The 13,125-nt window shown below is 40.0% G+C and overlaps 1 protein-coding gene across 1 annotated transcript in view; it reads left to right on the top strand.

Annotated features, from left to right (window-relative positions):
- The window catches only part of Tnrc6b (trinucleotide repeat containing adaptor 6B), a 186,935-nt gene that overhangs the window by 122,467 nt on the left and 51,343 nt on the right, over window positions 1–13,125 (top strand). Inside the window, exons 6-7 of the mRNA XM_077798936.1 lie at window positions 1,603–1,624; window positions 10,495–10,833. Coding sequence (XP_077655062.1) covers window positions 1,603–1,624; window positions 10,495–10,833 — 361 coding nt within the window. The remainder of the gene's footprint in view (window positions 1–1,602; window positions 1,625–10,494; window positions 10,834–13,125) is intronic.

Here is a 13,125-nt window from a genome sequence, read left to right as displayed (position 1 = left end):
TCCATTCATTTGTGGATAAGTAAGGGTTATACAGAGGATTTTCAATAGATTTGAGCTCTGTAGCAATTAGTACTGGAAAACATTCATTTTAAGATACTGTGTTCCATGCTGGAATTGTAGCTCAGTGGTAGAGCACTTGCCTAGCATGTGTGGGGCACCGGGTTCGATCTTCAGCACCACAAAAATATAAATAAGTAAAGTAAAGGTATTGTACCATCTACAACTAAAAATATTAAAAAAAAAAAAAAAAGATACTGTGTTCCACAAATTCACTATGTAGAATTAGCTTATCTTCTAATTCAAGAATATAGGAGGGCCAGGGGTTGTGGCTCAGAGGAAGGTATTGTATTTACCTACAACTAAAAAAATAAATGGTTAAAAAAAACCCCAAAAAACTAACTGATCTTTTTTTTTAAAAAAGAAAAAAAAGAAAGTAGGAGCATTCCAGGAAGTCCTACGAATGGATGTTTTAGCTGATTCAGAGTCTGAATCTGGGATTCAGCTGGGATTCTTTTCGAGGTGGACTGGGTTAGCTACAGAACATACCCTTCAAAGATAATCATTTTTTCATGTAACCCAATATGATCCCCAGCCACAACTCTTCTTTTGTAAGATTATGAATTCATTTTCTAATAATGTTTATTACAAAAGTCAGTTAACCAATGCAAAAGTGTTTTAAAAGATTAACAGGTCCCCCACCACCACTACCACCAGGGATTGAACCCAGGGGCACTGAACCACTGAGCCAAATCCCAACCAAGCCCTTTTTATTTTTTACTTTTGAAACAGGGTCTTACTGAGTTGCTTAGGACCTTGATAAGTTGCTGGGATTGGCTTTGAACTTTTGATCCTTCTGCCCCAGCCTCTGAGCTGCTGGGATTATAGGCATGTGCTACTGCACCTGACAAAATTTACATATTCATTCCAATCTTATTGTTCTACATCATGCAATTTTAATAAACTTTGATAATAGCAAACATTCATTTAGCATTGGCACAGGATATCTGATCTAATCCTTAATATGGCCTTTTGTAGAGAGAGATTGTTATTATCTCCATTCAGCACATAAATGGAAAACTGAGATCATACAGCCAGGAAAGTAGCAAGGCTTCGTTTCGAATCCTGCTTTCCCACCATGATCTCTGGTGTCTCTCATCATGGGTCCCTGAGGCTTTGCTGTTCAGATTTGAGATGAAAAGTATTTGAGTACATACTCATAGGGAAAACCTTTTATCTCTATGGCTCATTTAGTTTCTGGGCCACATTTTATTTGATTTTTCTCTAGCTATAGCAGGCAGACTGGTAAACAACATTCCCAGTTCAGGAATCGCATCATTTAAAGAGTGTGGAGTGCATTTAAAGTTTTATTTTTATTTTTAGAATTCTTCCCAGTAGTGATCATGTAAGCTGTAGCTGGTCATGTGGGCATAGTCTCAAGAAGGGTGTCTGAGTTGACTCTCAGCTGCTTTTACTGGGTTTCAACCCTGCCTGTGTACTGTGTATCTGACAATCTGAAATAACTGAGTTATCAGAATTAAAGTAGTCTTTATAGTTCTGAATTAAAAAGCAAATCTCATGTACTTGTGTCTGTTTATTTTGCAGGTCACGGAACAAAAAACCAAAGGTAAGATCCCCCCCCCCCCACTCGTTAGAATCTTTTGTTCAGATTTTGCACTGTTGACTCAGCCTTCAGTCTACTTAAAAGATAGAGGGTGTAGAGTCATTAAGGTGGGTTGTTTGCAGTCACTGAAGAGCATAATGACAAATTAAGAGAACTTGTATTAGAGTTCCTGTTTGGCTTGCCTTTTTTTTTTTTTTTGGTACAGGGATTGAATCCAGAGGCTCTCTACCACTGATCTACTACATCCCCAGCCCTTTTTATTTTTTTTTGCTGAGGCTGGCCCCAAACTTGCAATCTTCCTGACTCAGCCTCCAAAGTAGCTGGGATTCCAGGAGTGCATTCTCACACCTGGCTAGAATTAAAACTTTTTAGGAGGTAAAAGAGTAAATACTGGATTTTTTTAAAGTTTGAGTCATATAGGGTGCAGTGGTACATGCCTATAATCCCAGCGACTCAGGAAGCTTAGGAAGGAGGATTGCAAGTTTGAGGCCAGCCTCAGCAACTTTAGCAAGGCCCTAGGCAACTTAGATCCTATCTCAAAATAAAAAGGGCTAAGGATTTGGCTCAGTGGTAAATCGCTTCTGAGTTCAATTCCTGGGTACCAAAAAACAAAAATAAAAGTATGAGTCAGGATTTGGAACTGAACCTTTTCAAAACTTTACATGGAACAGTAACACAGAACACCAGCTCCTAATTACGGATATGAACTACAGAGGGAAGTTATGTACCTTAACTACTTTGATCTGTGGCAGCATCAAAATCATATTTCACATTAGGATATCCATATTCTCTTCTGAGCTAGAGCCTAGAATATGCTTTTTTTTTTCTTCACCAAATTGTTTAATTGGGGCATTATAGTTGTACATAATGGTGGGATATGTTGTTATATATTTGTACCTGCACACAACATAACAATATAATTTGTCCAATATTATTCCCTGTATTTCCCCTTTTCCTTTCATCCTGCCTCACCCCAATCCATTTCTTCTACTGATCTTAGAATATGCTTTTTTAAACATAATTAATTTTGAGTAGGTTAACCATTTGAAAATAGTGCGATATGTTGCAAACAGAAGCAGATAACCTTCAGGTCATTGTCAATAATGGTCTCCATCCTTTTTGGTTTTTGCTCTCCTTTTATTTTTGATTTTATAGTTTTATCTGGTGATGATCACACTTTTGGTCAGTTCCCCTTAAGAATGGGGATTTAATTCCTTGAGATAGCTCTTATTGCTGCCTCCTTAAATATGTGCTTCTCAATTAGCTATACATAGACTCATTTGTATACAGTGGTCAAAATGCACTAACTAGCTCAGGCCATGGCCAGACTTTCATAGCCTCAGGCCATAGCCCTAGCAGATGTATTTTTGAAAAGCTCTGCAGGTGACCTTAGTGCACTAGAACTACTGCCCTGGATGAAGGGAATCAGAAGTGGCTGATTACTTAGGAGAGGAGAAGGGTGAGGGAGAGGTCAACGCTGATGGGGAGGCCCTCTAATGATTGGTTTCTCATTGTTTTATTTTGTTCTATTAGACTCTCAGTCCAAAGCATGTCACCCAGTGATGAAAGACCAATAAAGATAGTGCTAGCTTCTTAGGAAACTTTGTTATGGAAAACAAATTCTCACATAATTAGTATTACTGGAATATATTTCTCTTCAAAGAACATTTCAGAGAAGAATATAGCCTGAGATTTTATAGAGTGATTTAGAAAATAGAGAAACCATTATAAACTATATCTTAATTGGTTAGAGAGAATAGTATTTTCCCCTTGTCCATTCATCCGGTTCCCAGTCCAGGGTAGGCTTCTTTTGGGAAGTATCTTTGTAAATTACTTGATTGAAATATGAATTATACTTTATAGAAATAGTGTGTCAATATTTTTTAAACCAGCACACTGCTTAGAAAAGAACTTTTATTTATGGGAACAACAATTTTAAAAAATAGAATTTTCCTAGACAACATAGGCTCTGTGGTTTTTGGAATGTGGTGATTTGAGTTCCTGGGCATGGCCACAAGTCTCATGCTCTTGAAGCCAGGTTCTAATTGTACTGTAGACCAGACTGTTCTGTATGATGAGTGGTATTTCTGTTGGAAAATTGAAAATCTACTAGGCATTGTTTCTCAAAACAAAGAGGCACTTTTTTTGTTTTGTTTTTAGTGCCAGGTCTGTTCTCAAACACATTTGCCTGAGTCTTAAAAATCTAACTTTCCAAGATGGGTATGGTGATGCACACCTGTAATCCCAGGGGCTTTACAGGAGGCATGAGGATCACAAATTCAAGGCTGGCCTCAGCAATTTAGTGAGGCTGTAAGCAACTTAGCGAGATCTCTCAAAATAAAAAAGTGTTTAAGCACCCCTGGGTTCAATCCCTGGTACCAAAAGAAAAAAAAATTCCTTTCTATTTACTACCAAATTTTCCTTCCAGTAGGGTCTTTTTTCATGCCTACCAAAGATAGAATACAGCTTCATAGTCTCCATATTCTCCCTAACTCCAGCTCCTCAATCAGAAAACAAAGCCATATAATCCTAAAGTAATCTGAGAAGCCTGTCTTAGGTCTCCTAAGGGGTTTAGTTGTTAAAATGGAGGAGTAGACAGAAAGTAAAAATAAAAATTATTCCTGAGGTATGTTAGACTGTAAGTAGAGGGAGGTCCTGACCTTGCTGTTACTTTTTGCCCAGTTTTGAAGCCACTTCTTTGTTAGGTACTTTATCTGTCTCCTTCTTCTCTTTCCTCAGCTGATGTTTCTGGGTCCTTTTCATCTCCCCCAAGTGATATCTTCCTCAGGCAGTCTTCCCTTAACTCTGAATCTACCCCTGTTTCCCCAACAGACCCTATAAGAAAAAAAGAAAAGACTGTTGGTGCCAAGTCTTGGGTTGTACAGAGGACTGAAGTAAGATTTTTCTGTATTTTGGAGAAACAGTTGGTTCATTACATGTTTTTCCTTATATCGCCCATCATTTAAAAAAAAAAAAAAGGTGGTGAGAATTCATGAATCGGGAATAGGACAGATTTTAAGTGGTGGTCTTGTGACAGGGCTAGAGCTGGGGCTGCCATTCAGGTAGTGAAGAAGAAAAAACTCCTTTGGACATCAGCACAGATCCTCCGTGTTGGACATTAGACTTAGAATCAAAAGAGTTTCAGGAATTGATGTAATAGGTCAAGATTTGATAAGTTGAAATTTAACTGGTATAAAGAGTCAGATTGGAAGTAAAAAGTCCAATTGCATTGATTTTTGTAATGGAGGAATTTGAATATAGACATTTAGCCTTGTTAAAAGGTGTTAGGGTGGGCTAGGGCTGGGGCTCAGTGGTAGAGTGCGAGGTCCTGGGTTCGATCCTCAGCACCGTATAAACATAAATAAATAAAATAAAGATATTGTGTCCAACTACAACCAAAACTAAAAAATTAAAATTAAAAAAAAAAAAAAAAGGTGTGGGGCTGGGGATGTGGCTCAAGTGGTAGCGCACTCGCCTGGCATGAGTGTGGCCCGGGTTCGATCCTCAGCACCACATACCAACAAAGATGTTGTGTCCGCCGAAAACTAAAAAATATTAAAAAATTCTCTCTCTCTCTCTCTCTCTCTCTCTCTTTTAAAAAAAAAAAAAGGTGTTTGGGTGATGGCTGGCTTTCTGAAATGACTGGTTTATGAAAGCTAGCATGACCTTAGAGATATTTGTATATCTGTAGTGTCCAAGAAGTAAATTACTGTTTCTGTAGTGGGCACCACAACATGAAATGGGACAGAGATAGTCCTCTCTGGAGTCTGTGAAGTTCATTCTAGGCTGGTCAAGGAATTGGTCATTTCAGGAAGATTTAAGCACCTGGGGTTGTTTAGCTCCCAGGAGAAGGCTTCCCGTTTGGGAAATCTCAGGTATTGTCTTCAAAGATCTAAAGGGTTCTGGTGCTTGGCATTTCACATTTCCTTAGTAAATATCTGTCATGTGTTTTATTCAGATTTATTCTGAGTCCAAAAGTACCAATGATGAGTCAAAGCAATGGGAAAAATCTTCTACTCAGTATAAGCTAAATAACAGTGAATGTATTTAGTGTAAGCAACACTGGGTGATAGTATGGTTCAAAGCAATAATTCATAACCTTGCCTCTTTACCCCACTGGTACACATCTGAAGCACAGCACTTTCCACCAGCAGCTGGAGCTATGGACCATTGCAGTACATTGGCTATAACTCTTGTCTTTCTTCTGAGCTTGTAGAAGGCCTGTTAGAGTGAGTGCATAGTGGTTGCTGGAATAACACTGAGTCTATTTTAATTATTAATGGCAGAATGGTCCTTCTCCCTTAAATTATACACTAATTGTAGCAACCTTCATACTGTGTAGAGATACCTGTATGTTCTAATATGGTTGAAAGAGAGAACTGGCTGACCCTAAGAGAGTGAATGTGACTCAAATAAGCAGGCACAAAAATAGTGCAGATGGGAGATAATGAAAGCTTCACTTGATTATGAGTAGTGATAGTAAACAAGAAGAAAGGAATTGGAGAGACGCTATAGTTAAACTCCAGATTGATGGATAGTGGTGTGTGTTTTGGAGCAGGGGCAGAGTGAGGAGTCTCAGATACCTGCCAAGGTGCTAATTTGGTTGCAACATTTGGGTGATGATTTCATTCGTTATGATAGGAGATAATGGGATTTAGAACCAGGGAACTAAGAAGAAGGGGAAGGGCAAAAGAGATCTGAGCTGGAGATAGTGATTTGTGAAACATTTACACAAATCATATTTAACACCTCAGCATGAGAGAATGTGTCACATGCTCAGGAAGCGTCAGTGTGGGAAGGGTGCAAGCCCCACCTTCACATTAATTTATTATTATTATTTTTGCCTTTGTTCCATTCATTTGTACATTTATTTTTTGGTGTTGGGAGTTGAACCCAGAGCCTCTATACCACTGACATCTGCCTCCACCCCTTCTGTCTCTAACACACAGTCTTTCTGCCTAGGCCTTTAGAATAGCTGGGACTATAGGCATTACCAACATACCCAGCTTGATTTTTCTTTGTTGTTGGTTTTTTTTAAGGCACAACTTCAGCTGCCATTTTATAATGATGATTAAGAGAATAGTTAAAAGTAAGGGTTGCCAACCATGCATCTGACTTGCTACCTATTTTTGTACTTCTCATGAGCTAAAAATTATTATTATGTTTTTAGGTTATGGGGAAAAAAGAATAACCATATATCATGATATGTAAAAATGTTATCAATTGATATTTCACTGTCCATAGAAAAGTTTTACTGGAACCCAACCACACTTTGTTTACACATTGTCTTTGGTTCTTTCAAATGCAGAGTTGGGCTATTAACAATGAAGACCTTAAGGGCCAAGAAAGCCTAAATATTTGCTATCCAGCCCTTTACAAAATGTTTGCTGACCCCTAATCTAGAGTTTGAGAAACCCACAAAGAAAAGGGAAGAGCTAAAGAGCTAGCAGGTGTAGTCACACAAAACAGAGCAGGAGGAGTGACTAGCAGGGTCAGAAGCTGCGGATGAGTTGAAGACCAAAAAGTCCATGAGTGCCACTAGTGCACTGAAGACCATGAGTGACTTAAGAGGAGGGAAATGTTGGGGACAGAAACCAGGGTGAGGAATGAGGGGGAGGGAAGAAGTGCTTGGGGGTTACTGCAAGTTGCTCAGTTTTCATTAGCTACTCACTATGGGTCACTAGGCTTTGTGATTTTAAATTGTTAGCCAGAAATAATATCTGGGTTTGATTTATATTTTAACTACTACCTTAAAAGCATTTCTAGGAACTATTAAAATGTTTGATTCTATCAAGATTGTTAAAGGAAATTGTGGTTTATATTGGTCCTGTGCAGTTGGGTTTGTTATACACATAGTTTTTAAAAATTCAGAAACTGGCCTGAATGCTTTCTTCTGAGAAAGTAGCATCTCATTGGTATTTGCAGAAATATAGGTAATTATAACTTCAAACTATAAGATATGAGAAGGGTATAAAATAAAAGGGTTGGGAAAGGGGAAAGACTGAGTCATTGAAGCATATAAATGATTTTTAAAAATAGATTGAATGGAAATTAGAAAATAGGATACCCAGCATTTTTTTTTTCCTCTAGTGTCTCTGTAACACAGAGACCATGTTTAAAGTCACAGACTTTTTCTTTGGAAAATGAGAAACTACGGTCTCATTTTAAGCAGTTCACCTTCAGAAATATGTATGCTACAACCTACGTATCATCAAGATTCAGAAAAGAACGGGCCCAAAAGGTGACACATTCAGACTTTTTGCGAATTTTCCTCCCAGTTGTCATTTGATGTTCTGGAGCATTTCAGGGTACCCACACGGATCCCTGTGCCTTCATTTTGTACTTGGGGCATCTTGTTGGGTCTGACTTTCTGCCTAACAGGTAGATCACTGTGCAATTAATGTCAAGGAATTTTGATGGTCCTTGAAATGCCTTCAGGTCTTGAATTCAAAGGGAAATGTGATAAAAGAAATAGAATAAGAATCCATTCCAATCCTGAAGCACAGTTCACTCAGACTTGCATGGTCCTATAGGCTTTTTCTGATTGTGTTCTAGAGTTTCGATTGACTGATCTTCCAGGACAGTTCCATATTAGAGGAAAAGTAGTTGAGATGTGTTTCTGCTTTTAAATGACTTATTCGTTAATAGTTCTTCCAGTCTCTGATATGATAGTGGGAAAGTACCCTTGAGGAGTTTGGGCACTTGCATAATATTTGCTGTCCACCAGATTTCTTAGGTAGGCCTTTGTCAAACTGATGTTCTCAGTCATTTAAAACTGTTCTGTCTTTGTTTTATTCCTTTTTAGGAAATGAGTTCAGGCATATAGCCTGCCTGGCTGACTTAAAGTGAAGATTGTAGCCCCTTTAGAAGGGCAGCCACACAGAAGCATAGCTTCTTCCATCCCAACAACCAGTTAGAAAGAACCTTCTCTACCTTTGCTTATTCCCATAAAAGAAAAGGGGATGGTAATGCCATGCGGAATCTTTCAGAAACAGAAAAGAAATCATAATCTTTATTTATTCATTTGCCAATTATTTACCCATCAGCTTTTGTAGGTCCTGAAGAGGGTAATATATTAATATTAACATTGATTGATTTTTTTACCCCCTCTCTCTACCCCTCTCCCCACCTCCCTCTTTCCCTCCCTCCCTCCTTGCTTCCTTGTATGGTACTGGTGATAAAACCCAGAGCCTCATGCTTGTCCTGCAAGTGCTCTACCATCAAACTACATCCCCAGACCTGATTGGTTTATTTTCTTAATATAGGTCCTCTGCCCACCTCCCACTCTCTTCCTTACTGGAAGGCCAGTACTGCCTTTGATTGGCTAAGGGTAGACATAGGGGTTGCCTGAAACTTACTTCTCCTGTCACTCATAGTATTTTCTAATGTTCAGTAGTGAGATATTGGGCCCCTGATTTCTGATGATGTCTATCTCTCCTCATAACGGATCCAGTTAAATGGCAACATGCTGGCCCAGCATCATTTCAGCAGTAAAAGCAGTACTGCCACCAGAGCTAGCCCCAATATTATTCTGAGTGGCAGGGGTTTATTTAGGCCTCAGATTATTCCTGGTGGTTATTTCTGAAACACTGCCAGGCACTATTCTCCAGGCAGAGCAGTGGTCTTTTGCTAGAATGAAGAAGGAGGTGCAGATCTAGGAGAACCTCTGTAGGGCTGCGGGGAATGGGGGCTAAAGAATCCCTCATACAGCTTCATGGCTGCCCTGTATGTTCCCATGCTGTTTACCATTTTAAAAATTAAAGTAAAAATTAAATTATTTAAAGCAAATAGGGAAAATATCTACATATTAAAATTTCTATATTCATTCAAGAACTAGGGGTGAAAACATCACATCTTTGGGGTGGGGGGGGGGAAGCTATGAGATTATATAAGTTTCTGATTTTTACATAGAAGGCCAAGCAGGCATTTGAGTTCAGGTGACAAAGTTATGTGACTGTTCAGCCCTGAGGTTCCCCCATGGCTTCTACTCCTTGTCAGGCCCATGAATATTGATCCCTTGATTGAGGGATTAGTGATCAGTGAGGGAGAGGGACCTATAAATGGTGGATTTCAACATAATCTGGTAAATTCTGTGGTGGGGAAAGATGGACAGTGTGTTCCAGGAGCACAGATGAATGTGTTTAAGCACTTCACCTGGGGACTGTAGGAAGGGGGCACAAAGGTCAATCTTTTCCTTCCTTCCTCCCTCCTTCTTTCGATCCCTCCCTCCCCTTCTTCCTTCCTTTCACTGTACTCTAGGGATTGAACCCAGGGCCTTGCCCATGCTAGCACTCTACCACACAGTCATATCCCCAGCACCACCCCTCCATGGCTTTTTAAAAAATGTTTTTGAGACAGGGTTTTGTTTGGTTACCAACACTGGTCATGAACTTGTGATCCTCCTGCCTCAGCCCCCCAAGTAGCTGGGACTATAGACCTGCACTACTGCATCCAAGACAAAGGTCAATCTTTTATGAAAATGAATGAAGAAGAGGGAAATTTCGACTTTGAGGCTGATCCTTTTACCAAGGACTTTGCTGTGGACAACCTTGCTAGTCAGCCCTTTCAGGAATTAATTCCAACATTGATTTGGAGGAGTGAGTGATAGTTGCTTTCCCTCTCCCCCTTCATTGATGGAATGTCATTCCTTGATGTCGCTGTCTTTTAATCCTTGTCACCATCATCCACCACATCCCCTGTATCCTCGGTAAATTGAAGATGGTGGCAAGAATTTGGGAAAACTATGTCCCTCAAAAGTACAGTGAAAAGAGAAAAGTTGCCTTGTTAGAATCGGTCTCGTGTAACTTTTCTTAAAAACAATCTCTAAAACAATTCATTTGATTTCAAAGACTTTCCCAACCCCTCTCTTTCAGTGCCCGAAGTGACGAAACCAAGTTTAAGCCAACCAACGGCCGCCAGCCCAATTGGCAGCTCTCCATCGCCACCAGTCAATGGTGGCAACAATGCCAAAAGGGTGGCAGTGCCGAACGGACAACCGCCAAGCGCCGCCCGCTACATGCCTCGGGAGGTGCCGCCGCGATTCCGTTGCCAGCAGGACCACAAAGTGTTACTAAAACGTGGGCAGCCCCCTCCACCGTCCTGCATGCTGGGGGGTGGGGCAGGGCCTCCTCCCTGCACAGCACCTGGAGCAAACCCAAACAACGCACAAGTGACAGGAGCGCTGCTGCAGAGTGAGAGTGGGACTGCGCCAGGTGAGCCCGCGTCGGGAGGGGTGCCTTGCAGCCTCCCAGAGTGCGCTTTGTTTGAGGGACTTGGTGTGAAAGAACAGTTAATGATGTAGACACTTGGGTTTATTCAGAAGATGAAAGAGGATCCCAGAGTAAAATGGTATATGAGCAGCGCACTAGGTTTGATCCTTAGCATCACCACCCCGCCCCCCCCCCAAAAAAATCAAGGATACAGCTACTAAAAAAAAAAAAATTTTTAATGTGCAAACACGCATAACCTCTATAAGACCTCTGAAAAATCATTGAAGACAGGACAATGAGAGACTGCCTGAAAGAATCAGTGGCCTAGAATAGAGTGAATTCTAAGGTGATATGGACATAGAACCGAACCGAGAGAAAGGAAAAAAAAAAAAAAAGAGGATAGATTTAAAAGAGTAAAGAAAAGGAAAATAACAAAGGAATTATCAAAAAGAAAAGTTGCATTCAAATGACCAAACAGCTGTAGTCAAAATAAAACTTGACAGAATTTCAAATACATACTAAGACTATGAGAAGTAAAATTCTAGATATTGCAACTTTGTGTTTAACATGTTCACACATATATTACCGTTTTCCTAATTGTAATGATCTTCAAGAGTGTTAATAAATAATTTCCAATTTAAAAAAAAGTACATGGGCAGTTCTCCAAAAGTGGGCTTTAGTATCCTATAAGTGTGCTCTGCCAGAGACTCAGTGTGTCTTGGGCCCTTTGTCTCCTCAGACAAGAGCCTTACTACAGCATTACCCTCCACGAGCACATTATTCAGGGAAGAATTGGAGGTGAGGCTGCAGGGCGGCTCATTCTGCCAGAATGCCAGGAGGAGGGAGAGAGAGAGAATGACCTCTGGGATTATGATATAGAATCCTGGAGGGGGTGGGGGGCACCAAATAATGCCATTCTATAATTATTTCCCAAATTCTTTAATATCATTATTTCTTTCAAGGATGTTGAATTTTGAACTTTGTTATACACTCTAAAGAAGACAAGTTTTAAGAGTTTTTAATAGTTGAATACTTAGTCAACCAACAGCTAAAAATTTACAGGTTCCTTTTTTTTTTTAAAGCTTATTAACAGATTTCAACCATCTAATTTTTTTTCATATTAATTTCAACCATCTTTTGAGGTTGTATTAAAATTCAGAGCTCAAACACTATCAAGGCCAGTGTATTTGACACTAAAAGGATGCTTTATTTGAGTTCTAAGTTTGAACAATGAATTTCCTAGAAAATTCTGTCAATACCTCGTGTGAAAAATAAGGACAGGAACAAACCTAGTGGTGACTCAGTCTTCATGCAGAAGTAGCTCTACCCATGAGGCTTCCTGTGGTGGCTTCAGGCCAGTCCTGGATGAATAGGGAAGATCCTCATGGCCCCTCCTTCCTGGCTCCAGGAACCAGTTGCAAAGGAAGACATGTGAGGAGATGGTCCTGTGTGTTTCCACTCCCTGTGTAGCCAAGGTTCAGAAACAAAGGTGCAGTGTGAGTCAGAATCTCTTTTGTCTACACACAAAATCAAAGACTTCCCTACATCTCAAGAGCTTGAGATTCTTTGCTTCCTTACTTCTATACAGTTCTATGTAGTGCTTTTTTGAACTTCATATTGATTTAAAGCTCCCTGATTAAAGGAATTAAAAGTAACTTGAAATTTTCTCATTAAAAACATGTCACATTTTGCCACCTAATATGGTAAATGCCATCAAAATATGTTCTGCTGGGCTGATATGTCAGAATAAGATTTCTGTCTGATCTGTAGTCGCCTGCCCTAGCACCAATTCATAGGTGCTCGTTCACCTCAGCAGGTGCTCACTGAGCAGCCCCACACTAGCCATGTGGGGAACACACCAGCAAGATAGGGGCTCTGAAAGGGACACACGTTACAGAGAAGGGAAGATGTAAATATGGTGCTACAGCACTGGACAAATGAGACAGGGAAAGGTTATTTTCAGCTTTTGAGCTCAAAAACAGCTTCATAGAAGAAATGGCATTTGAACCAGGCCCAGAAAGATGAGTGAATTCAGGAGGAAAAAACAGTTGGTGCCAAGGTGAGAAGACACTATTGTGGAATGTAGATACTTGCATAGGAAGTCATTGAAGATAAGACTAGAAAGATTGGTTGGCCCTGGGTCATAGAGCATCTCGATCAAAACCCCAGGCCAAGGAATTTAGCTTTGTTCTTGAGCATTAAGGAACTGTGGAAGGCTCTCAGATAGCAGTGATTGATAGACTCAAAGGTGTGTTTTAGGAAAGTCGCTCCAGCTGAGAGTATAGAGTAGATTGG

The sequence above is a fragment of the Urocitellus parryii genome, chromosome 5 (genome assembly GCF_045843805.1).
Source record: "Urocitellus parryii isolate mUroPar1 chromosome 5, mUroPar1.hap1, whole genome shotgun sequence".
Classification (NCBI taxonomy): Eukaryota; Metazoa; Chordata; class Mammalia; order Rodentia; family Sciuridae; genus Urocitellus; species Urocitellus parryii.
This window is presented reverse-complemented; position numbering and strand designations above follow the sequence as displayed.